The sequence below is a fragment of the Saccostrea echinata genome, unplaced genomic scaffold (genome assembly GCF_033153115.1).
Source record: "Saccostrea echinata isolate AGI-Se365-2 ecotype Australia unplaced genomic scaffold, CSIRO_AGI_Sech_v1 ptg000025l, whole genome shotgun sequence".
In the NCBI taxonomy this organism is placed as follows: Eukaryota; Metazoa; Mollusca; class Bivalvia; order Ostreida; family Ostreidae; genus Saccostrea; species Saccostrea echinata.
Genome location: NW_026889774.1, coordinates 3,085,217 through 3,112,652, shown reverse-complemented (window position 1 = coordinate 3,112,652; position 27,436 = coordinate 3,085,217). Strand labels below are relative to the sequence as shown.

General features: G+C 34.6%; 1 protein-coding gene across 2 annotated transcripts; it reads right to left on the bottom strand.

Moving 5' to 3' along the window:
- Nucleotides 1-735: 735 nt before the first annotated feature.
- LOC133191875 (cystathionine beta-synthase-like) lies at nt 736-24,794 on the bottom strand. 2 transcript variants are annotated; one of them, XM_061327621.1, is made up of 17 exons: nt 24,653-24,794; nt 22,434-22,582; nt 22,090-22,196; nt 18,681-18,815; nt 18,374-18,453; nt 17,828-17,962; nt 16,962-17,031; nt 16,764-16,855; nt 15,134-15,259; nt 14,752-14,836; nt 12,641-12,752; nt 11,980-12,060; nt 11,480-11,497; nt 8,477-8,611; nt 1,338-1,446; nt 1,159-1,243; nt 736-1,051 (listed from the first exon to the last, which is right to left on the bottom strand). In XM_061327621.1, the coding sequence occupies exons 2-17, from the start codon at nt 22,562-22,564 to the stop codon at nt 945-947; spliced, it is 1,608 nt and encodes a 535-aa protein (XP_061183605.1). In that variant the 5' UTR covers nt 22,565-22,582; nt 24,653-24,794; the 3' UTR covers nt 736-944. The 2 variants fall into 2 exon arrangements, with proteins under 2 accessions (XP_061183605.1, XP_061183606.1); XM_061327622.1 differs by lacking the exon at nt 11,480-11,497 and having other exon boundaries at nt 740-1,051.
- Between the last annotated feature and the right edge of the window lie 2,642 nt (nt 24,795-27,436).

Here is a 27,436-nt window from a genome sequence, read left to right as displayed (position 1 = left end):
TTTAGTTTTAATGAGTAGTTTTAAGCTGTAGTTCACATTTTTGTACACTTCAGATGTTCTAGATTCTATGTCTCAAACCTTAGACATTTATAAACCCATAATGACTAAGTCAATAAAAATGAAAAAAAAAAACATCTGTAAAATGCAGAAAAATTATCAAATAATGTTGAAAATACCAGGTGTACATCTTCATATGGTAAATAATGAGTGTACAAATTTTCATACAAATCTATGTAATAGCCTCTGAGAACAGGTCCGGACAAAACCACACAATAAAAATGAAAAAAACACCTGTAAAATGCAGAAAAATAATCCAATCATGATGAAAAAACCAGGTGCTCACCTTCATATGGTGAATAATAAGTGTACAAATTTTCAGACAAATCCTTGCAATAGTTTCCGAGAAACGGCCTGGACAAAATCTCGTCTACAGACAGACGGACAGACAGACGGACATGGTGATTCCAATATACCCCCTCCCTAAACTTCGTTTGCGGGGGGTATAATAAATATGATGACATTTTTATTTCACTTTACAAATAATGGATTTGTGCACCAACATGTCCAAAAAGAAAAGAAAGACTTTTCCAAACAAAAAACTCATTACAAAAATATCAATGTTTGACATTTTTTTTCAAAACTAAAAATCATAATAATTCAGATGTCAATGTCTGACATACTGAAATTCAATAGTACCCAACTCAACAACCAAAAAAAGTAAATAAAGAGAAAGCGAATTATTTGGTAAACATATACATGTATTATATTAGTTAATATTTAGAAACTTAGGACAGCTATGATAACTTTCCTTTGGTGTGAAATGTAAAAATAAATGAAAAATCTGATTTGATTCAAAAGACAAACATAAACAATTTGATTAAACATATAATATTAGAATAATAACTATCTGGTCCCAGATTGAATTTGCTTCCTTCATCTAATGTTCACTGGTTTTCAAGTTTCTGGTGCTGTGTGATAAAGTTTAGCAGATCTATCCTTGTGGCAATGCCAAAAATCATCTGTTTTTTGGACATTAAGTTATTACCTTCATCTGAAAATAAATTCTCTGATACATGTACCTCACTCAGCTGTGATTACAATTATTCAATTCTAATTAAGAAAATATAGCTATAAATGTACACCTAATGATGAACTTACATTGTCTTTGTCCATGAACAACCAAAACAAAGTGGTCAGTATCAAGCATTCTTGAAATTTCTCCTAAACTTGTTGCCATGGATACCTGAAAATATAAAGAAAGTACACAGACATTATATCATCTGGATCAATTGTTTGAGAAGCAAATGGGTAAAAATGGGTAACCAAAATATTCATACCATTTTGAATTGTTTGTACATGACTTTAGAAACTGGATCTGAGGGTTTGATCTTAGACCTCACGACCTGAGCCATCATATTGCCAACAGTCACCATTCCCATAATGTCTCTGTAATGAAAAAGGTACCTTAATTCAAATTTAGAGCTTGAAACCACTGAGTTTGACTCGGGGGGGGGGGGGGGGGGGGGGGAGAAAAATATTGATTATGTGCTGCATTAATGTGTCCTACAATTAGAAGATTTGAAAAACAAAAAACAAAAGACATATGCTTTGCACTGGGAAACAAGAGGCCCATGAGCCACATCGCTCACCTGAGCACATTGGCTAGGAAAAAGCACAAATCACTTCAGTATTGAAAAGTTTAAAGGGGGGCTTGGATTATGAACTACCTGAGGATGCTTCCATATCAATATAACAAATGGCTTCGCTGTTCTTGAGCAGCAGATTTTTAAAGATTTTTTTCCTATATATTCCCTTGTTAAAATTTTGATCCCCCATTGTGGACCCCCCCCCCCCCCTCATTTGAACAAACTTGAATCTACTCTACCTGAGGATGCTTCCTTATCAATATGACTAAACATGACTTTTCTGTTAATGAAAACATTTTTTCCTATATATTCCTATGTAAAAATTTGATCCCACATTGTGGCCCCACCCTACCCCACATCAATATGACTAATTGTGACATTGCTGTTCTTGAGAAGAAGATTTTTCAAGTTTTTTTTCTGTATATTCCTATGTAAATTTGATCGCCCATTGTGGTCCCACCCTACCCCTGGGGGTCATGATTTGAACAAACTTTAATCTACACTACCTAAGAATGATTCCATATCAATATGACTAATTGTGGCTTTGTTGTTCTTGAGAGAAAGATTTTTAAAGATTTTTTTTCTATAAATTCCTATGTAAAATTTTGATCCCCCATTGTGCCCCCCCCCCCCCCGCGCTTGGGGGTCATGATTTTGTACAAACTTGAATCTACACTACCTGAGGATGCTTCCATATAAATTATGACTAATTGTGGCTTTGTTGTTTTTGAGAAAAACAATTTCAAGATTTTTCCTACATATTCCTATGTAAAACTTTGATTCCTCATTGTGGCCCCACCCTACCCCCAGGGGTCATGATTTGAACAAACTTGAATCTGCACTACCTGAGGATGATTCCATATCAATATGCCTAATTGTGGCTTTGTTGTTCTTGAGAAAAAGATTTTTAAAGATTTTTTTCTATACATTCCTATTTAAAACTTTGATCCCCCTTGTGGCCCCACCCTACCCCTGGGGGTCATGATTTGAACAAACTTGAATCTACACTACCTAAGGATGATTCCATATCAATATGACTAATTGTGGCTTAGTTGTTCTTGAGGAGAAGATTTTTAAAGATTTATTCCTATATATTCCTATGTAAAAATTTGATCCCCCATTGTGGTCCCATCCTACCCCAGGGGGTCATGATTTGAACAAACTTGAATCTACACTATGTAATGAAGGTCTCACATAAGTTTCAACTTTTACAGCCCAGTGGTTCTTGAGAAGAAGATTTTTAAAAGATACCACCAAATTTTCACTAATTCTTAATTATCTCCCCTTGAAAGAGGGTGTGGCCCTTCATTTGAACAAACTTGAATCCCCTTTACCCAAGGATGCTTTGTGGCAAGTTTGGTTGAAATTGGCCCAGCGGTTCTGGAGAAGAAGTCGAAAATGTGAAAAGTTTACAGAGAGACGGACAGACGGACAGACAGACAGACGGACAGACGGACGACGGACAAAAAGTGATCAGAAAAGCTCACTTGAGCCTTCGGCTCAGGTGAGCTAAAAATCTTTAAAAACCTTCTTCTCAAGAACAGCAAAGCTATTAGTCATAATTATATGGAAGCATCCTCAGGTAGTATAGATTCAAGTTTGTTCAAACCATGACTTCCAGGGGAGGGTGGGGGCACAATGGACGATCAAAGTTTTACATAGGAATATATAGGAAAAATCTTCAAAAAATCTTCTTCTCAAGAACAGCAAAGCTATGAATGATTAGTCATATTTATGTGGAAGCATCCTCAGATAGTGTAGATTCAAGTTTGTTCAAATCAATACCCCCGGGAGTAGGGTGGGGCCACAAAGAAAGTTCAAACTTGTAGGAAAAAAGCCACAGTTAGTCAAAGAAATATGCACGCATCCTTAGTTAGTGTAGATTCAATTTTGTTCAAATCATACCCCCTCCCCCCTTTTTAGGGGTACGTGGGGACCACTTATGCATTTAAGCTTTTCAATACTGAACTGATTTTTGCTTTTTTCCTAGCCACAGTGCTCAGGTGAGCGTTGTGGCCCATGGGCCTCTTGTTTGACTTCTTTAGATTTTAACTTAAGCTTAAGATGTTTCTTGATTCTGGGGGAAGGCCACTTTAAACCTGATATTGTTGCTTACATGTAATATACCAGTGTTTGCTTTTGTGGTCTCTTGTCTATATGCAACATCTCTCGGAAAGGTACATGTTGGCAAACCTAAATGCATTCACGGTTTGTTACTTACGCATGCTTATAAAGTTTAAGATACAAATACACAGATTATTTGATTTATAGACATAACTAGAATCAAGTACGTTTTCCTTCATATTTGTTCACAACAATTCAAATGATAAAAATTTTGAAAACTCTGCATGTTAAACATAGCACACGTTTATGACAGATAGCAAAACTCAAAAAGATGGCGAATCATTGATTAAGAATTGGATTTCGAAGAAAATGCTTTAGACGGTAAACACAGTGTCTCATTTCTCAAATGAGCTACGTCAAGTTATCACGAAATCTTGATAGACAGTCAGTAGCAATGTCAGTAGCAATGTAAATCACTGGGTCTGTGCAGGTTCCTGGGACATTATCAGGCTGTTATCGCCATGTCGCTAAATGTATATTTTATTGAACATTTTAAACTTAGGGGACGACCATTTGATTGGGGGGGGGGGGGGACAAATTTTTCAATTTTTCCGAGTTAGATCATTTATTTTCATGTCGCTGAAGAGCGTACAGTTTGTATATTTCAAAGATGATGGAGGACAGATTATTTATTTTCCTCTTCATTGAAAAAAGTCTGACAAGCCCCCCCCCCCCCCCAAAAAAAAGCCAAATTCCAAAACTCCATTGGGGGGAGGGGGGTAGTAGCACTAGTCAAGGACAGATTATTTATTTTCTCCCTAGTCGAGGACAGACAGATTATTTATTTTCAACATTTTCGAGGACAGATTATTTACTCTCCCCCCCCCCCCCCCCCCCCCCCCCCCCAGAGATTACGGAATAAACTTACTTCACAAACATTTTTGATTGAATTGAAACAATGTGGAATTTAAAAAAAAATCTCTCGGGTTTATATTCATTTAGAAGCAATCTCAGCTTAGCCAAATCCAACTAAAAGCATGTTAAAACTATCACCTATATAGCTGGGTAGTGTTTATTATGAAAATGCATGAGTCTAAGACGATCGAGATGGAACATGATGGAAAGGTACATGTACTTTGTATATCTAAAGGTAAAAATAAGTATGGCTGTGACAGCATGGAAGTATATTATTTTATCTCATTAGGATCAGCTTTTATACAGCCTATTGCTTCTTCACAAGAACATTCCACACAAATAAAGAATAAATGTGTGGAATTTTTTTGTCAAGTGCCTGTGACATATTTATATACAGTTGAAGTGCCATACAAAAGTGGAATAGATGTGTACATCTATTTGTTCAAGAGTTGATGCAGAAAAAATGACATCTTGTGTAAGTAAAATTTAATCTACTTGCTTTAGAAGGCAAATAACAAATTCAAAATAATGATGTCAACGAGGCGTATATGATCAAATTACGAAAATAAGGTCTAATATTTGTAGTTGGGGTTGCGCAGTTTATCCAGTATTTTATCAGTATGGTATTTGTTAGCAGTATTTTCTTTTTAAATATGAAAATATATCAAAAGGTAGAGGAACACGACATGAATAAATTCAAAACCCACAGTTCATTGCATACGTTAAATTAGTGTGAATAAACTCAAAGCAGTGAACAGGTACTCTCTGGTGTCTTCTGAGTATTCGTGAATTTACATTAAAATATCCTTATATATCTAGTAAACTCTAAAAATATCCAAACCACTGCGTCAAATATGTAGTTTTCAGATTGATGAAAGAAATCTGTATTTGAAATAGTTTATGCACAAATGTCTATGGATTTCTATCAAGATGGAGATGAAATCACACCCGATTCTATCCGCTTGTACATAGCTGAATTAAACTTTTACACCAAGTCCACAATACAGCTATAAACAATATTTAGTGAAATGCAATTATGAAAGTACGTATTACCGAAGTCGGATCCAGCGCCGGCGCGCCGGGCGTGCCCCCCCCCCCCTGTTTGAATTTTCTTTTGACATTTTGTTTGTATTATCCTAAAATCAAGGGAAAAACACCTCTTATTTGTTAGAATTCGTCAGTCCAGGGGGCTTCGCCCCCGGACCCCCACCTGGGCTTTACCCTGGACCCGCTGGGGGCTTCAATGCAGCCCCCAGACCCCCTTCCCCCCGTTATGAAATTCCTGGATCCGCCGCTGATTACTTATTCCAAATAAATCAGTGAGTTAACCCAAATAATTTATTTTTCCTACTAATGAGTCCATGAATATTGCATAATAGTAATTGATTAATGCTGTGGATCATTTGAACTTTTTAGCTAAATAACGTAATGCCATTTGCATTCTGTCCAATGGCACACTTCATACTAAAAATGCCATGAACAACATTACCAGCTTCAGCTGATAGTCTACGAACTTCCGGTCATATTGTAAAGTTAACCCATTCCGATTAGTGTAACTTCTGTTTGTGAACAAGAACTTTTCAAAGGTTTCTATAGTTCTGTATTTATACGTTGGAACATCAGTTTGATATGAAGAATAGAGAGGAAATGTAGAAATTATTTGTCAACATTTGATTATTGATAGTAATTGTACGTGGGTAGAATTTAAAATGTAAGGTTTATGTGAATGGCGTCTATTTACAGTTTATTGAGCTGCCTTTTTGTATGTAGAGTACAATCTTAGGTGTAGAAAGTAAGTCATACAATACATTGAACTCTGGTAGTCTACATTCTATAAAAATTAAAAAAAAACAAGATGTGTTTGTGAAACACTGATTCCCACGTATGGCAGCTCAAGGCCAAGGTAAAAGTTCAAAAAGGTCAAATGAAGGTCAAACGTGAAGGTAAGGAGTTTAAAAAATGTTTGTACCCAAAGAAAGGTCTCGTCACAAGGAATACACATATAAAATACAAGAGGCCCATGGGCCACATCGCTCACCTGAGTAACTTTGGCCATGCTGTTCTTTACAAGATTTCCCCCCTTTTAATATACCTATTGTGGCCCCGCCCTACCCCCGGGGGTCATGATTTTAACAATTTAGAATCTACACAACCCCAGGATGATTCCATATAAGTTTCAGTTTTCCTGGCCCAGTGGTTCTTGAGAAGAAGATTTTTAAAGATTTTTCTTATATATTTCAATGTAAAACTTGGATTCCCTATTGTGGCCCCGCCCTACCCCCAGGGGTCATGATTTTAACAATTTAGAATTTACACTACCCCAGGATGCTTCCATATAAGTTTCAGCTTTTCTGGCCCAGTGGTTCTTGAGAAGAAGATTTTTTAAGATTTTTCTTATGTATTTCAATGAAAAACTTGGATTCCCTATTGTGGCCCCGCCCTACCCCCGGGGGTCATGATTTTAACAATTTATAATCTACACTACCCCAGGAAGCTTCCATAAAAGTTTCAGCTTTTCTGGCCCAGTGGTTCTTGAGAAGAAGATTTTTAAAGATTTTTCATATATATTTCAATGTAAAACTTGGATTCCCTATTGTGGCCCCGCCCTACCCCTGGGGATTATGATTTGAACAATTTAAACTCAACACTACCCCAGGATGCTTCCATATAAGTTTCAGCTTTTCTGGCCCAGTGGTTCTTGAGAAGAAGATTTTTAAAGATTTTTCTTATATATTTCAATGTAAAACTTGGATTCCCTATTGTGGCCCCGCCCTACCCCCGGGGGTCATGATTTTAACAATTTAGAATCTACACTACCCCAGGATGCTTCCAAATAAGTTTCAGCTTTTCTGGCCCAGTGGTTCTTGAGAAGAAGATTTTTTAAGATTTTTCATATATATTTCAATGTAAAACTTGGATTCCCTATTGTGGCGCCGCCCTACCCCGGGGGTTATGATTTGAACAATTTAAATTCAACACTACCCCAGGATGCTTCCATATAAGTTTCAGCTTTTCTGGCCCAGTGGTTCTTGAGAAGAAGATTTTTAAAGATTTTTCTTATATATTTCAATGTAAAACTTGGATTCCCTATTGTGGCCCCGCCCTACCCCCGGGGGTCATGATTTTTACAATTTAGAATCTACACTACCCCAGGATGCTTCCATATAAGTTTCAACTTTTCTGGCCCAGTGGTTCTTGAGAAGAAGATTTTTTAAGATTTTTCTTATATATTTCAATGTAAAACTTGGATTCCCTATTGTGGCCCCGCCCTACCCCCGGGGGTCATGATTTTTACAATTTAGAATCTACACTACCCCAGGATGCTTCCATATAAGTTTCAGCTTTTCTGGCCCAGTGGTTCTTGAAAAGAAGATTTTTTAAGATTTTTCATATATATTTCAATGTAAAACTTGGATTCCCTATTGTGGCCCCGCCCTACCCCCGGGGGTCATGATTTGAACAATTTAGAATCTACACTATCCCAGGATGCTTCCACATAAGTTTCAGCTTTTCTGGCCCAGTGGTTCTTGAGAAGAAGATTTTTTAATGACCTCATCCTATTTTTGTCTTTTCTTGATTATCTCCCCTTGTAAGGAGACTATGCCCTTTATTTTAATAATTTACACTCCCCTTCACCCAAGGATACTTTGTACCAAGTTTGGTTAAAATTGGCCCAGTGGTTCTTCAGAAGAAGTTGAAAATGTGAAAAGTTTACAGACGGACGGACAGACGGACAGACGGACAGACGGACGGACAGACGGACAGACAACGGGTGATCAGAAAAGCTCACTTGAGCTTTCAGCTCAGGTGAGCTAAAAAAGCAATATTACTTACTAGATTTTTTTACTTACCCTGCATCATTAACAACTGGCACTTGGTCAAAACCCTCTTTGTTGAGAAGATCAAGTGTCTCCTGGATAGTGACTGCTGGAGTCACAGTCAGAGGAGCTCTTAACTGCAGGGCACTCACATTTAATGAGGACCACCTTCAAAGGCACAATATTTTAAATGGGTTAATTTACATGTATTTACTGAAGATTAAAAAACTCTTAATTTATTAATGTTAACTCTATAGCATTAATAAATTCATCTAGGATATAGCTATGAATTAAAAAAGATGATATATATCTATATACATGTACAGCATTTAGCACATCAATAGAGAATTCAGTGTTAATGTTAACTACATAGTAGTCACTGATCACCAAATTTTAGTTTGTGCAGAATGGATGAAGCTCACACCATTTGATCATTTCTGAGCCTGTCTCTTAGAAGTTTTATTCATTCAACTATCTAGTGTCTTACTTTTAATGTCATAAAAACTTATTGTTTTTCAATAGTGCCAAGTAGATTCTATATAATAATTTAAAAGCAAACTTAGTCTGCTATGATTTCTTACAACTGGTAGTGATCTATTTAAATAACTTATCAAAATTACTGAAATCAAAAAAAAAGAGAAAAGATTATTGCACCAAAGAAACTGCCTATTGAATAAACAATATGGCAATGTACATGCATGCTAACAAATTAAAGAAAACAATATTAATGGTTTCAAGTTTTTAATAGGAAAATAAAATATTTTTCCACTGAATGCAAAGCAAAAGCAGCAAAAATTTAAACTGCCAAGATACATCATGTAATGTCATATTTGCATGCAAAATCTACACATACTTGTTAAATATAGGTAATCAAAGATTATGAGGCTCACCTCGTCGAATGTTATTGTTATCAGTAAGTAAGGCAAACCTCAGTTCATATTTTTTTTCTAGTTAGTGTGCATTCCAAAATCAATATCCATGCGAGTTTGGTTTAAGTAAGACTTAGAGTTTCTTGGAAATGGATCTGCTCTAAAACCTTTAACCTGTTCACTAATCAAGAAAATGTTGGCCAATTCCAACATCTGGAGGAAGTCTAGAAGTGTCCATCCTTAGATGCAAGTTTTATCATAACAGGCCATATAATTATAGAGCTACACCAAAAACATTTACCTGGTCACTCAACTGAAAAAAATAGGTCAGATTCAGCATCTGAAGCAAATGTGGTAGTGTTCATCCCTAGATACATCATCCATACTTAAATGGTAATAATATGGCCAAAATTCACTCCTCTGGAAAAAGTACATCAGATTCAGCATCAGAAGCAGGTCGGTTAGTGTACATCCCTAGATGCATTGTCCATGAAAGTTTGGTCCAGGTAGGGCTTATAGTTACTTGGGAATGAACCTGCTCCAAAAAACTTTAACATGGTCACTCATCTGGAAAATAGAGGTCATATCCAGCATCCGAAGCTAGTGTGGTAGTGTCCATCCCTAGATGCATCATCCATGCAAGATTGGTTCAGGTAGGACTTATAGTTACTTGGGAATGGACTTGCTCCTAAAACTTTAACCGGGACACCAACGCCAATGCCGGGGGTACAGCATAAGCTCATCTTGACTTCTTCGTTGGAGTGAGCTAAAAATGAGCTGTACAACATGATGCCTATGGGCCTCAATCTCTACCTAAGTAACCTTGGCCTGTCTGTTTTTCATTAGGTTTTTGAGAAAAAAAATCTCTCTTACTGCCATGAAAAATTTTTAGACCCATATTGTGGTTCAACCCTAAATCCATTGGGTCGTGACTTTACTAAACTTAAATCAACACACATGGTCACTATGGGGATTCCTCAATATCAGAATGTCACATCTGACTAATGTGACCTTGTTGTTCTGGAGGAGGAGATTTTACAAGATGCCACTTAATTTTCACTATTTCTTATTTACCTTGCCCTGAAAGAGGGCATAGCCCTTAATTCAAGAAAATTGAATCCCCATCTCCAACAATGCTTTGTGGCAAATTTGGTTGAAATGTGTCCCCTGGTTCTATAGAAATTGAAAATGTGAAATTAGCTGACAGACAAATGGATGAACAGATGATAAACTTAAAGCCTTTAGCTCAGGTGAGCAAAATAAAAAAAAAACAACAAAAAACAAACACAAAAAATACAGGAAAGGAGAACCAAAACAAAAAATACAGGAAAGGATAACCAGTAAATGAAAAAAATCTCTTCATAATTTTTTTTTAGATTTTGTTCACAAGTGATTTTTCACCTATAGTAGTTTGGGCTAGATAAGGACATCACTCAGGGTAACTCAGTAGTTAGAGCACCTTACTAGTGATACAGAGTCACAGGGTTCCATTCCCAGTCCAGCCATATATTTTCTTTATTCACTCCTTCTTTCCTACAATATTTGGTGGTCAGTGGGGGTGGGGAAAGGGGGGCTTGGTTAGATTATATATAAATTAATAGCTCTTACTCTTAGGTAAGAGAAGCGAGACTGACCGTGGGTTTCCGATGATGAATTAGTAGTTTCTTTAAAGGAACTTGTGTAGTTGTGTGTCTTTGAGGTTGTAAAACTATTTAAGGAGGGAGCAATGTAGTAGTTTGGGCTAAATGGATGGTGGATCAGCCTGGGTAGCTCAGAATTTAGAGCTGCTGACTGGTGATACAGGGGGCCCAGGTTTGATTCCTGGTCCAGCCATATATTTTCTTTATTTATTCTCCCTTTCACCGAAGAGATAAAGGGCAGGAAAAACTAAATCTACTAAAAAAAAAAAATTATTTCTTTAATGAAGAATATCAAAATTCCCTAGAAGAAATGATGAAATAAGAGAGCGTTAAAAGTGCCATTACCTAAGTATTTCAGTATATTAAAAGAATGTTTTGCACTTCAAAGTGTTTGTTAATGTATAATGTCTTTTTTGGTTTTATTTAAACTATCTCTTTCAGTATATGTATATGCACACATTATCTCACAGAAAATGATGAAAGAGTGCAAAGCATGATGAACTTGAATTACACTCAAAAATGCTGACCTGTTCTTTCCATATGGACTGTCAGAAAAATTGGGGAAAAAAATGTTAAAACCTAGCTTACTTGAGGAGTAAAATAATTTATGAAAAGATTTCTTTTTATTGTATTCTCTGAACTGAATGCATATTACTTTTAATTATTTGAATACTTCAATTTAAAAGATATTGTATATACATTTAAAAATTATTCTTAATCTTAAGCCAGTTTACAATTTTGTGGGACAAATCTCTCTTTACAGTAAATGAATTTACAAATACATTTTGTCTTTTTTATTGTTGGTGTTGTAAGTGTTTTATTAATTAAGTCATGCTGTATGTATACATATCTTTAACTCAAATGAAATCAGATCTTGAATTTTCTGAAAAATTCACAGCTATTGTGGTTGACCAAGAGATACTATGTATGGTCTTTTGAAGTTCTATTTTATGATTTGTTGATTTTTTGCAGTAACTGGTTCTCTTGAATAAATGCAAACTAGCATCTGTAAGTAATAAATACATACCATTCCTCTGCAGCCTTTGCTGATTGGCTGGCCTCAAGGAATTCCCTCTGACTCATCCAATCATCACTCAGAAACTTGGTCCTAAAAAATAAAAGGATATTATTAGAAATGGGGAAAATGTAATATATTCTATAAAGTTTAAATATCAAAGATATCAGATAAAGTTTGAACATTATTCAATGTGTAATTATCAGGAAACAATATGACATAATTATCAGATTTAAACTGCAAATCTTACTTTCTAAATTTAAACATGCATTCATCTATACTTATTTTCTTGTACTTTGCTAGAGCACAGAACATAAAAATTGGAAAGTAGTATCATATTATCATGTGGTCACTCTTGGTTTTATATCATTCTGCATGCAATTTAAAAATTGGATGGGATAATTATTGAAAAAAGGTGATCATGTCATCACTATTTGTTGGCCTAGTAGTCTTAAACACTACTGTCAAGATGTGAATATTGTTAAAACTTGTTTTGTAGGTGAATTAAATTTAACAAATATTTTTTAAAGTCTAATTCATAAAACTAGAGTTAAAAATAGATGTAAAAAAAAAAGAACCCGCAAAACCGAACAGCAAATTTACTGAACTGAACTGGCCTGAAAAATTTTGGAACCATGAGAGCCCTAATATACAGGAGTACAATGGGACTTACATATAGTTCCTGATGGAGTCTGGCAGTATCACCACACACCTCTGTCCCTCCTTAAGTCCAAAGTCTTTTGCTGACTTCATGGCAATGGACATTGCTGAACCAGAGCTTCCACCTTTTTATTATATACAATCCACAATTTACTAACTTTACTCAAGTAAGGTTTACAATACTGGAACCTCAAAGTGTTATCTCAATGATTCCTATGAAAAATTATCTTTGAAAACACATGCTTAGTTACGTGTATATCATGTTTCTTCATCACTCACTGAAGGAGAACAGTGACATAATCACATAATCAATTGTGGGTTTCTGATGATGGCAGATGTCATTTTTTTGTAATTCATCAAAAAGAAGAATGAAAATATCTGTATGCACAGTCTCCTTTTGCTTAAATACATGTAAATTTATATGAACAAGAAATGTTTTAAAAATATATATCCTCCCTCCACACCATCATGTGGCAATATTAAAGAGGATCAACTTTGTACAGTGTATTTACTAAGTTTGATCTCTATCAGACCTTGGTATCTTTAGGGATGATTCACTTCTTTGAGGGTACAGTGGTCCAAGTTTGAAGTCTGTCATGCAAATAGTTTTCAAGATATTAAGTATTTAATATACTGGTATTCTTATATCCAGTTTGACCCTTGACCTTGTGACCTTAAAATCTACTCCTTAAAGGGTTTTTATCATGTATCTAAATTTCTTAAAAATGAAACACTATTATATTTTTGAGACGATTAATTATCATTTGACTATGAAATAATGTTGAAAACGGCCGTAATTAGATGAAAAATGCCCGTAATATAGGGTCCTCGAAGTAAAAATCTCCACTAATTAGATAGGGGTCACGTGGTACTGAAACGTCATAGGTGTCAATGGTCAATAAAACTCGTAAAGCTTATCGTAAGAAAAAATATATTGAATAGATTTTTACGCTAGATAAATAGAATACACAATATGGCTGGTTGGAATTTTGACATTGACTATATTCCTTTGGTTATGGACAGTCAATCTTTTATGCATGAACGTCTAGCAGAGAGAAATAACCAGAAAATATGCCAACAATTAGAGAGAGGTCACCGAAGACGAAGCCGTTGACAACTCGGGACTTCAACCAAATAGAAGAATTACTTTAACTTCATAAACATTTATAGATATGGGAATTTTAAATCCTTCTTCATTATTATTTTAATTAATTATATAGAAATAAATCATGTATATCTTCTATCTGTTCTAGCAGTGAATATCATGTAATAGAAATGACTCTTCTTCAATGGCGCCGTACGCCATTACGAAGTTCACAACATTTCTACTAGATTCTGTGCGACTTTTAAAAAATGCGTGTTTGTCATTTGTTATTTTTTTTAAAGGTATCTTTCCTAAAATTATTTTATAGGACAGAAAAAAAAAATCGTGATCGATCAGGCATAAACGATTGTTCTGAATGGAGATAAACATCATCGCATTTACAGAAAAATCTCTCGACCAAGTCCAGGAAATTTGGGGAAAAAATTCTTCCGTATACACAATAAGTACTTCGCTTGACCAGGATTGACACCTATGACGTCAGAGCAATGGCGCGTAACATCAGCGATCAAAATATGCACATTGAGAAATTCAAACTTTGAATCGCTGAAACATCAAAAATATTAATTTTCTAGCAAAAATTTTTTTATATATGACTTTAATAGCATGTAAACTTTGTCATATCAAAAAATTTTGAGACGTGATAAAAACCCTTTAAGAGGAGCAAATTACCAAGTTTGATAACTGTAAGCAAAGAGTTCAGAAGATATTTAGCAGAAGATATCTTCCTACAACATGAGAAGTTTGACCTTTGACCCTGGGTACTCAAAATCTACAGGGGTTGTCTACTCTGTGTGTGTGTTGGGGGGGGGGGGGGGGGGGGGACTAGTGTTCCAAGCTTGATGGCTGTCAAGTAAAGGGTGCTCAAGATATTGATCAGAAAACACTTGGTCTACCAATCTACTGACCTACAGGTGTAAACCAGTATGCCCCCTTTTTTCAACCTGTTCAAGGAAGGCATAAAAATGAATTAAGCACTTTACGATACACTCTGAATCAATGGAAAGTATAAAGGTTCTTACCACAAAGTAGTCCTTCTTCTCTTATCAGTCGTCTAGCCATGATGAAAGATTCCTTATCGCAGGACTTGTACCATTTATCAACTAGCTAAAATGAAAAACAAATTATAGGACAAATCTTAACTTTCTTATGGTTTATTCGCCTAATGCCATATTCTGTTTTACATGAAATTGACAGAGTTGTGGGATATAATATATTTTAAAACAAATACTTTTCTTCAATTTCAAATTATAAATTCAAAATACAGGTACTCTACAAGAATTACTACAATTTATGTGATGAATGAAATGCTAATTTTTAAGAAGATTCTACATAAATATACTAAGTAGTAATGTGCAAAATGACAGTATGTATATTTATACAGTGCAATTAATTGCTCAGTACCTTTCTGTCACACACAGTGGGAATAAAGTCATATCCCACTCCCTCTACCTCATAAAATGTGGTGTCAGTCTTATTCAGAGATTCTGGTTCTGCAATGACTGACCCCTCTGGATCTACTCCAATGACCTGTTTGGTCAGAAATTTACACACATGTACATATATCTGGTAGTAATGCAAAAAAAAAAAAAAAAAAAAGAGAGAAAAAAAACAAGAAGCCCACGGACCACAATGCTCATCCGAGTCAACACATGATAAAAAGAATTCTATTTTTATTCACATGAAAAATTCTCTCCTTACCTCTGAGGCAGATGTTTGAATGAACTTGAATCTGCACTACCTGGGATTAATTGCATTTTAATGTTACTAATCATTGCCCTTCTGTTCTTGAGAAGAAGATTTCAATTTGAAATCATTTTCTCCTTATTTTTCCCTGTAAAACTTTGATCCCCTTTTGTGGCCCCACCCTCCTCCCAGAGAGCATGCTTTGAAGAAACTTGAATCTACACTATGTAAGGAAGCTTCCATTTCAATTTCCCTAGCAGAGTTGTCATTTTTTCCTATTTTAGACACTTCTGCAATGGGTCTGCATCAAGATTTTTGACATGAGGTTAAAAAAAGATACTCCAAGGATTATTTCAAATTAAACTAATAGTTCTAGATCTACTTAGAAAATACATGTACATTGTATATACCTTAAAAGACAAACATTAGAGCAGGAATTTAATTTTTATAAATTAAAACAAAAGCACTATTTCTTGTGCTTAACACTGTGAAATAGAGCCAAAGACAGAGGTGAATGTATTAGCCAATGATAGAGAGTGCTTCCATATATGTTTTATCTTTTCTGGACTAGTGGTTCTTGAGAAGATCTTACAATGACCTCACCCAATTTTCACTCATCTTCCCTATAAAAAGGTTTCTGATCTGGTACTCTCTTCACAAACCCTTGGCTTATGGTGCTATCAAAAGTCAGAATTTTTTTTGAGTTGTGTCTGGGTGGAGTCAATTGATATTGTTTGATCAATCAGTGAATGGTTGTTTAAATGATGATACATGTATCTCTGTTTGGGATATATCTTGACTCTTGAGTCTTGGGAATAAAAAGCACTAGTAAACAATGTTCCATAAGATAACATACCATTCTATAAATAGCTATGGTGTCATCCAATGAAATTGGCTCAATGGTTCTAGAGGAGAAGATGAAATTGGGAAAAGTTTACGACAATGACGACAACAGACAACAGATAAATTTCTATCAGAAAAGCTCACTTCAGCCTTGGGCTCAGGTGATCTAAAACTGATAAAGTTTTTTAAGTCATTGAATTGAATCATTTAGTCAAGATGTTAATTAGAAAAATCAAAATCAATCTGACTTTTATAAGATAAACTGATGATTTCTACACTGTCCAAAAATCAATTGTAACTCAATGCTTTTGGGCTTCATGAATTTTCTTCTGCAGTTGCCAAATTAATATATTTATCTCAAAAATGTCAATGATTATATAATGCACTGTATAAGAAAAATTTTGTGTTTCCAATGTCACTGATATTAAAACATTCAAATCATAAGAAAAATTTTGTGTTTCCAATGTCACTGATATTAAAACATTCAAATCAATCTGTTTCTTACTTTACAGTTGGGACACCTCAGCTTAATTTTGCGTGCAATTCCAGTCAGGGTTCCTCCTGTACCAGCTCCAACCACCACCATATCTACTTTGTCTGTAAATCATGAGACAGGTACATGTATATATAAAAACATTAGAAACTGAAATAGAGCTGATCCCCTCCAAGAAATAAATGATATCAAAGACAATTGTGTACTGACCATCACAAGCTTGGAGAATTTCCTCAGCAGTGCCATCAAAATGAGCTAGTGGATTGCTGGCATTACGATACTGAAATATACATGTACAATACACAGTGATGTGACATTAGTGATTATTAATCTTTTTGATTAACTATGGGACATGCTCCTGTTCAATTTTTTATTTAATTAAGACTGAACACAATGATCAATATTTCATTTTCAAATGAAAGTAAATACTTCATAATCTGGCCATATTGTCTACTAATGCCTTGTTCACATGGAGAGTTTAATTCGCAGTAAATTAATGGGAGTAAAATGATGCGAATTAAACTAATGCGAATTAAATTGCGTTCATATGACAGCTAATGCGAAGTAAACTAATGTGAATTAAAATTTTATTCCTACTATATGGCTATTCAGTAAGGCTATTATGACGTCATTTGCAAATCACGTCACATTGTGCAGAGCAGATATACATTTGAAATAATGTCATAGTGTCTGAACAGTTTTTAGTGATTAACATAGTTTTCCTTTGTTTTCCACTCAAAAATAGCACAAAAACCTATATTTGACCACCGACATGTGGCATGTGACTTAATTCTGCCCCTATGCATGCATCAAAATTTAATTCGAATTAGCTTTGCTTAGCGTTCACACGGAGCTAATGCGAAGTAATTTAATGTGCAGTAAACTAATACGATTTAAACTAATTCGCATTAAATTCTCCGTGTGAACGCGGATCAAATTTAATTCGCAGTAACTTACGTTTAATTCGAATTAAACTCTTCATGTGAACAGGGCATAAGATAGATTTCTTTTATATATTAGAATATTAAAGATAGTTTTATATGCAATTGACAACTTTAAACAAGTAATCAGTATACTTGATCAAGAATGTGGGAATTGGGAATCTCCTCCATCAGTCGTTTTGCCACTCCAATGTGGGACTCTGGTGAGTCAAACGCAGCACTGGTGGGTGTCCTCACAATCTCCGCACCAAGAGCTCGCAATACATCAACCTATAGCATGTATTTATTCAGCTAGACACTAATTTTGTCATTTCTGAACTTTTTCTCTACACTTTAGAAAATAACTTTCTAAATTTATGTACATGTATTTAATACTTGTAATAATTCTTTATCATAATCATAACTACTGATGCATTCTATACTTTTTTTTCAATTTCAAAATCATGCAGGGCTAGAAAAAATATGGCACACCTACCAGAAGCCATAAATTTTAGAGATATAAATTTTGTACTTTTGTTGGCCCAAAAGATTAGTGATGTTTAAAGCTAATTAATCTTGAATGTTAATAAAGTTTGACCATCAGCTTTAAATTTTCAAAATGACCAGTGAAAATAAAGAAATTGTCTCTAGCCTTAGAATATTCATTATACATGTAGCATGCATTTGACTTCAAGTCATTACCTTCTCCATACTCATTTTCTCAGGCATCACAATTATGCATCTGTATCCCTTCACAGCTGCAGCCAAGGCAATACCAATACCTGAAATCCATAAACATGTCTACTGAATTATTCTCAAGCATCTTATCATAAATCAGTAATATTGTAAATGTAATGTGCTGCACACATAAATAGATAACACATTTCAATATCTGATCCTTGCTGATTTAAAGTAAAACCAGAGAAAGAGAGAGAGAGAGTTTAGGTTACTGGAAATCATCTTCAAGATATGGTAAATTAAGACCTTGTTGAGCAGTAGTAAATCTGACCTGTGTTGCCAGATGTTGGCTCAATGAGGACATCACCAGGTTTTAAGATCCCTGCTGCCTCAGCATCCTCTATCATCCTCAGTCCTATCCTGTCCTTCACACTGCCACCAGCATTGAAAAATTCACATTTAGCATCTAAAATAAAATACATTTAATAGAGTAAAACTTCACACAAAAGAACAGATATAAAGGTATACAGTTAGTTCATCAGTTGAAGCACTCAAAATAACAAAGATAAAAGCATTAAGCAAATTCATTGGAAACTGCATAGCCATTTATATTATTATCCTTCAGAATAATACAGTCAATCTGATTGATTTAGAGCATGTCATGTGCGGGTAGACAATTTGTGATGTTTCCCTCAAGCGCAGGGTGACATTTGTGTTGTCACTCATTATATGACAATGAAATATAGCAAGCAAGCATGCAGGGTGACAACAGTGTTGTCTCCCTTTAGATGAAAATAAAATGTCTTAAGTGAGATAACTAATATATATTTGGGATCAGTAAACAATACATTCTAACGATGACATCAAAGTTGTTTGTTGACATATGAAATCTGAGCAGTGGGTAAGAGAACACAGGAAGTTTGATTGATATTTTCTATTCCTTTTAATTAAAGAATGAGTGCACTTTAGAGTGTCATTTGGAGCCTTTTCGGCCACCCATTTTAAGCCTTAAATTAGACTATATTGCTAAATTAATCTATGATTATTGTGCATACATATGCGTTTGATATTTATACTTCGAATTTTTTGTTAAACATATTGCTATAATTCCACACAACGTCATTGAAAAGAACATGTATAAGCCTTAAATTCTGGAAATTTGAACTGGACCACTTTCGAATTTAAGGTACCCGCAAATGGGCGGAGATATTTAAATCGCATGGAAGTGGAATGTAAACATTTGCACATTATTTCCAAATTGATTCTACAGTATGAATTTAAATGGAGGAGAGAAAGATTGTGTAGTTTCATGATTCACACAAATAATAAATGATTCATGGCCATACATATTGATCATTTTCATGATTCGTAACCATATGTTTGATGCCTAGCACCGAATTGGATCAATCTTAAGTTTTTGTATATGATAAAAAATGCCCCCTCTTTTTTCTTAAACTTTATCATTTTTCATTTTTATATGCTGAATGCTTTTCAATTCAAAGAATGATTGTATGTTTTAAGAATGATTCACATGTACATGACTTCGATGTCACACTACATTTAATCATAATTCACTGTACATGTAGTACGTAGAGTAATACAAACGTGTAGTGAAACAAATTATACATGTATGTAGTACTCACGGTGATACATATTTTATTATATGCATGTATAGATAAATAACATTCGGAAATGAAATATAAAATATTAACTTAAAATTTGAGTCGCTAGGTTAACATGAAAACTCCAAGAAATACAAACTATCTGTAATTTAAATTAACATTTTATTGACGGAACAAGTATATTTCAGATTAAAAAACATGGTCAACGAAAATTCTACAACGTTACTATATCGATAATCACTCGCTTATGTCTTCAATATCTCTTTCATTTCGGCAATCCAAATATTGTCAGGTATGATACTAGTGTTTAGGGATGTGTCTGTAGATGCCTGCAGACCATAATACAGAGGCGACATGAGCTAACACAGCTACATACTAATCGTGCACTTGATTTGCACTGGCAGTACCAGAATTTCCTTCAAAATACCAAACGAAAAACACAATTTAGTGAAAGAAGACAAGGTAAACTTTAAGACCCTAATAACATTTTCACAAAATTCTTTATTATTTTGAAGTTGTTCAGGCCAGTACAAATGGTGAGATTTGTAGTTACTGTACATTGTATAATACAAGGATTATATTTGTATTATAATACTTTCCTGTACACACGTTTGTATGTTTTATTAGATTGTTAATAGACTTTAGGGATTTCTACGTGTTTCCCTCGCAATATTTCTCTCTCTTTCTTTCTCTCAATAATGGAAAACGAGCTCTGTTAGCAGTATCTGTTATCGTATTATTCATTGCATGAAAACTGAAAAAAAAACATCATAATGGAAACAGCAGCGGAACACTTGTATATGTACTTGGTGCACACAATGCATCGCTAGATGAGGTGCAAATTTAAGAGAAGACCCCAGTAGTTACAAAAACTTCTTTAGAATAGATAACGCTGCATTTGAGCAACTTTTACAATTACATGTAGTTACTCCTTTTGATCTTCTTCCCATAAAACGAGTTTTCGATATTTTTACTGCTAAAGTCGACCATTATTTACCACGTGCTTTTTTTGTTATGATAAAAATAGGATAACCACAAGGTGAGTACTTTTGATTGGTCTAAAAATGAAAGGTAAGTTAAGACTTGTATTAAGAAATAGAGCATTGTCCTATTCTTAATACAGTTTTATAAGATTCGAAAAATCTTAGGATTCACCGTAGTAAAAGTCTATACATAGTCAGATTTTGTACTTAAATACATATCCGTGTGTACAGCCCTGAAGTCCATTGACAGACACAATGAAAGAATATCGAACAGTGGAATGTCACGTGAGTAAAGTGATTATAATATCAAACAGGTCAAAATAGGTTGACACTCGGTGACCTGTTAATTTAGTAGCTAACCCGAGCGTAGTTTGGAGAATTTTTTAAAAAATTACATATGAGCCGCAATTTGTCCAACATTGCCCTTTGGATATGTATAAGTTTAAATCAAAATACACATTCTGTGCAAATGAGAAGAATGGACAAGTTGCGGCTCGATGTAAAAAATGTCGTTGAAAACTGGTATGCATATGAATAACAATAGAAATGTGACAAAACTGCTAGACCCCTGTCGCAAAAACCAGTGTCGCTCGGCATTATTTAATATTTTTATGTGATATAATATATCAAGCCCTGCTCTTAAGATATTGTTTAATAATTCTGATTCAAAAAGTTTATATATTTCGGAAATTTATTATTGGCAAAGCACCGGGATCCAACTCTCATAGCTTAAGTGCACTGATCCTTTAGATTCTTCAGGATAATAAAACTATTAATTTCACCACTTACAATAATCCCATGCATACCCGGTAAGAATGCGATAAAAAAAAGCTCCTATTTGGTATCGTGTCAAAATTATTACGGATTGTTTAGAAGGGAGATATCACAAATTATCAGGACTGAGTAGGGTTGTCACCCTAGGTGCAAGCGCCTTCTGGTGACAACCCTACTAAGACCTGATAATTTGTGATGTCTCCCTTCTAAACAGTCCATAATATTGTATATTGTACTAGCATTTACACATGCATATATAAAATGAATTCACTGAATTGCATGATATAGAATGTAGATTGAATGAAAGAAAACAGTGATTTGAATTTCCTAGAACTCTGACTTCAGTATTTATTTTACTTACAAACATCACACTGGACGTCCTCTGCCTTTGTTATTCTGTTAATTCTCACCAGTGGAGTGTTACCAATATTGTACAGGATGTTCGGCATTATCTTTGGTTTTGGTTTTCTAAATGGAAAATTCAAGTCTGCTGATGCTTGTTTAATATATAAATCATTTAAAGGTTGAATACATGAAATGTTTTTTTCCACTTAAATAAAACTTTGTAATTTCAGTGGCTTACGGTAATTTTTCTTGACACACTTACAAAGATGTTAAACATGTTAATAATAAGAAAATAGAATCCAAATGGTGACAAAATTGTCTACATTAATTAGATTTGGCTAAACCAGATTTTGTACTTACAGTTCTTTGTGGTTGTGAGGTGAATCTTTCATAGACTTGGCCTCATAGTACGTGCATTTACTTGGCAAGTCTGGTCGCTGCCAGTTCCGGAAAGGACTGGTACCAGCTGCTGGGCATTTCTTTTCAGACATTGTTTCCTTGAGAAGTTTCTTGAAAAGAGTGTATAACATTTACATTACATATTTAAATCTATCAATCAATGTTTGTTAATCCAGTCTTTAAAAATAATTTTAAACACGAGGCCCATGGACCATTATGCTAATCTGAGTAACTTTGGTCCTTATTTTCTCATCAGCAGATTTTTTCCATACATATATATTCCTATGTAAAGCTTTCATCTCCTTTTGTTGTCCCACCTTACTCCCAGGGGCCATGATTTGGGGAAAAAAATTTAAGCTACAGCTACATGCTTCCACATTAATGTGACTTATGGTGGCTTTGCTGTTCTTGCCAGGAAGATATTTAAAGAATCCACATGTAAACTTTGATCCCCACTGCGACCCCACCTTTTCCGGTCACGATTTGAACAAACTTGAATCTATACTATCTGAGGAAGCTTCCACATTTGGCTTTGTGCGGTCCAGACCCTTGACCTCCCTCTTGTTCTGTGCACGTATGTCATTTGATCTCAGCCAAATTACAAAATTACAATAAGAAAATAATATTTGTACTTTATGTGTCGGATACATTGAATTTTTGAGCAAATTAACACACTTCAAACAAATTAAACAGGCACCTTAATTTTGATCCGTTACATAGGAATGTGTGCACACAGCATTAAAATATTCTTTTATAACTTATAAATAATTTAACATGTTTATGATTGATAACAATAAGAGAAAATAGTGAAAATATCCTGAGAATTTCACGCCAGATTTTTGCGAGAAACATCATGGCACGAACCATCTCAGGGCGAACAGAATCAGAGAGAAACATTCTGGATTCTATAAACATGATGATCAGTGTATGTAGTGTATACTACAACCCACGAGCAAAAATATTTTCACAATTTTTATTTCACAAGAACCCAACAACCTCCCTGTATTAAATAACATCAATTCCTTAACACTTGTCTACGAAAGCCTAGAAGGGTCAAATAAGGAAGATGAAAAAAATAATAAAAGTCGTAATAACTACTTTTTAACTCGTAATTACGACTTTTTATCTCGTTATTACGACTTAAGAAGTCGTAATAACAACTTTTTATCTCGTTATTACGACATAAGAAAGTCGTAATAATGACTTTTTATCTCGTAATTACGACTTTCTTAAGTCGTAATAACGAAGTCGTTATTACGACTTTCTTATGTCGTAATAACGACTTTTTATCTCGTAATAACGACTTCTAATCTTGTTATTACGACTTTAGAAAGTTGTAATAACGACTTTTTATCTTGTTATTACAACATAAGAAAGTCGTAATAACGACTTTTTATCTCGTAAGATAAAAAGTCGTTATTACAACTTAAGAAAGTCGTTATTACGACTTAAGAAAGTCGTAATTACGAGATAAAAAGTCGTTATAATAAGATAAAAAGTTGTTATTACGATTTTATTAAGTTGTCATTACGAGATAAAAAGTCGTTATTACGAGATAAAAAGTCGTTATTACGACTTTCTTAAGTCGTAATAACGAGATAAAAAGTAGTTATAACCAGATAAAAAGTCGTTATTACAAAAAAGTCGTAATTACGAGATAAAAAGTCGTTATTACGACTTTTTTTTTTCCATATTCTTTATTTTACCCTTCTAGGCTTACGTACTTGTCTATATCAGGTAGAGATCTATTCATATAGAAAAAAATAGCATTAATTTTGCGACCCTTTAATTTTGTAAATGATCCACGTATGGGACCTATATGTAAGGGGGTAAGGAGGTCCAGAATACAACCCCCTTACCCAATCCCCTCCCTCCCCTGGCAATTTTTTTAAAAAAAATTATGTACTAAACAAAATGATCATGGCCCCCCTCCCCACTTCCTCCCTGAAGATATTATCATTATCATCTGCACGTGATCCGAAAATTTTTACTACGCAATATAGGTGGGGGGAGGGGGGGGGGCAAGCGAGTCATAATAACAAACAATGAATGACAAATGAATTCTGCCTTTTATATGTTATATCATAATTAAGTAATGCTGAACAGGACTTGATCGTTCACAAATCTTGTTCCAAATTTCGCACTCTGTAACTGTATAATTTCCAGGTCTCCCCACTTACCTGATTTTACTCAATATACCTGAAGAGGGGAAGATGAAGTCGGAGAATGACAATATAACGTTGTCCAACAAATGGGCCAATCCTCCAAGATTTACAAATTCGATTGGACGAAATTGTATTTACCCACTACGTGTAATCTAACCTTCACCTTAACAGGCTAGTCACCGAACTGTCCGTCTGTCCTACTTTAAGATGACATCGAGTGCGCACTAATTACATCAAAGTTACATGTGCATACAAGCTGCATACAGGTATATACCTGTGGTTGTAGGATAAATTAATATGTATTCGCAAACTTGAACATTAAATAAATATATTACAAAATTAATTATTTAATTCGAGTTACTGCTTTTCATTGTTGTCATTATATGAATTTATTTTGAGTCCATTTGGGTAAATCGACTTGCCCGCTATGGGTGCAAGTGAAAACAGTACCTGGTGAAAACGGCACCTGGAAAATATGCAAAACGGCACTTATTATTATTATTTTTTGTAGATATTTTGCAAAACGGTATTTAAAAATTTGGAGATGACTCTTGAAATTACATTTTTGTCATCTCTCGAGAGAGATGACACATTAAGTTTGTAACCTCGGATATGAAGCCCCAGTGTAAGGAATCCGGGATGTTTCGCGCCCATTCTGTTTCGCACTGAGATGGTTCGCGCTAGGATGATTTGCGCCGATTTGGGCGCGAAACATCTCACGTTTTATTTTAAATATTTTATCACATTTTCATCCGTTTTAAATTATTTATCAAATATTATATAAATATTTTGTGTGCTCAATTCATGACTTGATAACATGCACTGCTATATAGTTAACGGATTGTACGGTGCCCGTTTGTTCAGCGTGTCTGTTCAACAATTCAACAGTGTTTCAATGAGGATTTAATTGTAATAAGTTGGAGATCAAAAGGTGAGAATTTAAGTTGATGTGTTGGTTGTCCAAGCTAGCAATAATTACTTAATTAGAAGGCGGTATTGTAATTATCTACTTATACGTACTTAGCACAGTGTTATAATAATTCATAATTATGCTATGTATGTATACTTCAAACACAGACATAAATAATTTACGTCTCTGCTTCAAATATAATCTTCTTAAATTTTAAAAAAAAAAATGTTCCAAAAATATCTATATCTAAATATATTTAAAATCTAAAATTTTGTTAAATGAACTTAACTCAGTAGCACATTTAGTGAAACATCGTGGGGCGAACCATCTCAGCACGAAACAGAATTGGCGCGAAACATCGCGGGGCGAACCATGCATAGCTGCGAAACATCCCGTTACCCAGTGAAAGCTGCCATTGATAAACTGGTGGTCTGGCAAATGACACGATTTCTAAATATAGAATGTAAACAAAACTGCTCAATGACAAAGAATGGGCGATCTGTCAAACAGGCCATCTTAAAAAAGAAAAACTACACATAGAATCATAGAGAGTCACAGAGACAATATCGCTTGGGTAGTCGTGGGTCTTCAAAATACATGCAGTTATCTAATCATGGTCAGCGCGTGTGTATCACAATACACTAAACATGGCATCGATTAGAACGGCCAAGGCGTGGATCAAAGTATTTACAGAAAAACAAAGTGGAGGGTCTTCAAATAACATGCAATTATCTAGGCTGTTACGTAAATGATGGCCAGCGTGTGTGTATCTAAGTACACTTTACATGGCATCGATTAGATCAGCCAAGGCATGGATCCAAGAATTTACAGAAAAACAAAATCAAAGTAAATACTCGCATTAAAAGTTAAAATACGACTGAGGTGTTTCTTAGTCATTCAATAACCTGATGCCATTTTTTAAATAATTTTTTTAAAACAATTAGTTAATGTTAAAACTACAGGCATTGGAAGAAAGATTATATAATCATTGTGAGTTGTTACGCATGTCTGCACTATAATTCTTTGTTTTTTGTTCTATAAAAAATAAATGTCAGAAATACAATATTGTTATCTTTGTATAAAAGACGCAATTTCTTTACCCGACTCGTATTTTGAGAATTTATAATTAAAATACCTGCAATCATTTTCTTTGTGTAATTTTAAATTGCATCATTGGTTAGTAGTAAAATTTAAGCTATCAAATCTCTTCTCTTATTCTTGAAATATTATTATATAAAATGATTGTTTCTTTGAACAGCCTAAATATCAGGGTTGGTAAATTGGTACTCTTTCAGTTAATTTGTAAATGCCTAATTTTAGTTTATAACCTGTAAATTTTATTACTGACCTATATTTAAATGCATGTGAGGGTTATTTCTTTGGATAAACCACATATTTAAAAGTGGAAAATCTTTCGAAATCAATTGAGGGTCAGTGTCGTATAGTGAGACTTCCCCATAGTGAGACTTCCCCCGGAAGGCTGGCTATATAGTGAGATCCCCCCCCCCGGAAGATCGACTGGCAATAGAGTGAGACTTCTCCCTCATGCCAAGAAAAGGTACGCATTCTAGTTTTAGAGCGAACTCAATAAAAGCGGAATTAGCGTTAATCTGTGATTTTCCCCCAGGGAGATGTGTGCGAGGCAATTAATGTCAGCAGTTTTGAGGGAAGGATCTTAAGTTTTACTGGTTTGAAATTAAAGCTAGAATACTTATTATTTAGAAGCCTTTGCACCTTTTTTCCTGTTGTTTTTTTTTTAAAGGGGGGGGGGGCGATTTTCCATGCAAATCATATGCAGTTAAAAAAGTAAAAAAAGAAGAAAAAGAAAGTGAAATAAATTGTAGTGAACTAATTAATTGTTCAATAAAAATTAGACGCCTTTCAAATTT

Coding starts and splice junctions, on each gene's coding strand:
- LOC133191875 (XM_061327621.1), bottom strand. CDS start 22,564: ATGTCTGAAAAGAAATGCCCAGCAGCTGGTACCAGTCCTTTCCGGAAC. Junction 18,454..18,680: donor GCCAACATCTGGCAACACAG/GTCAGATTTACT, acceptor TATGGATTTCAG/GTATTGGTATTGCCTTGGCT. Junction 17,963..18,373: donor AGAAAATGAGTATGGAGAAG/GTAATGACTTGA, acceptor TACATGCTATAG/GTTGATGTATTGCGAGCTCT.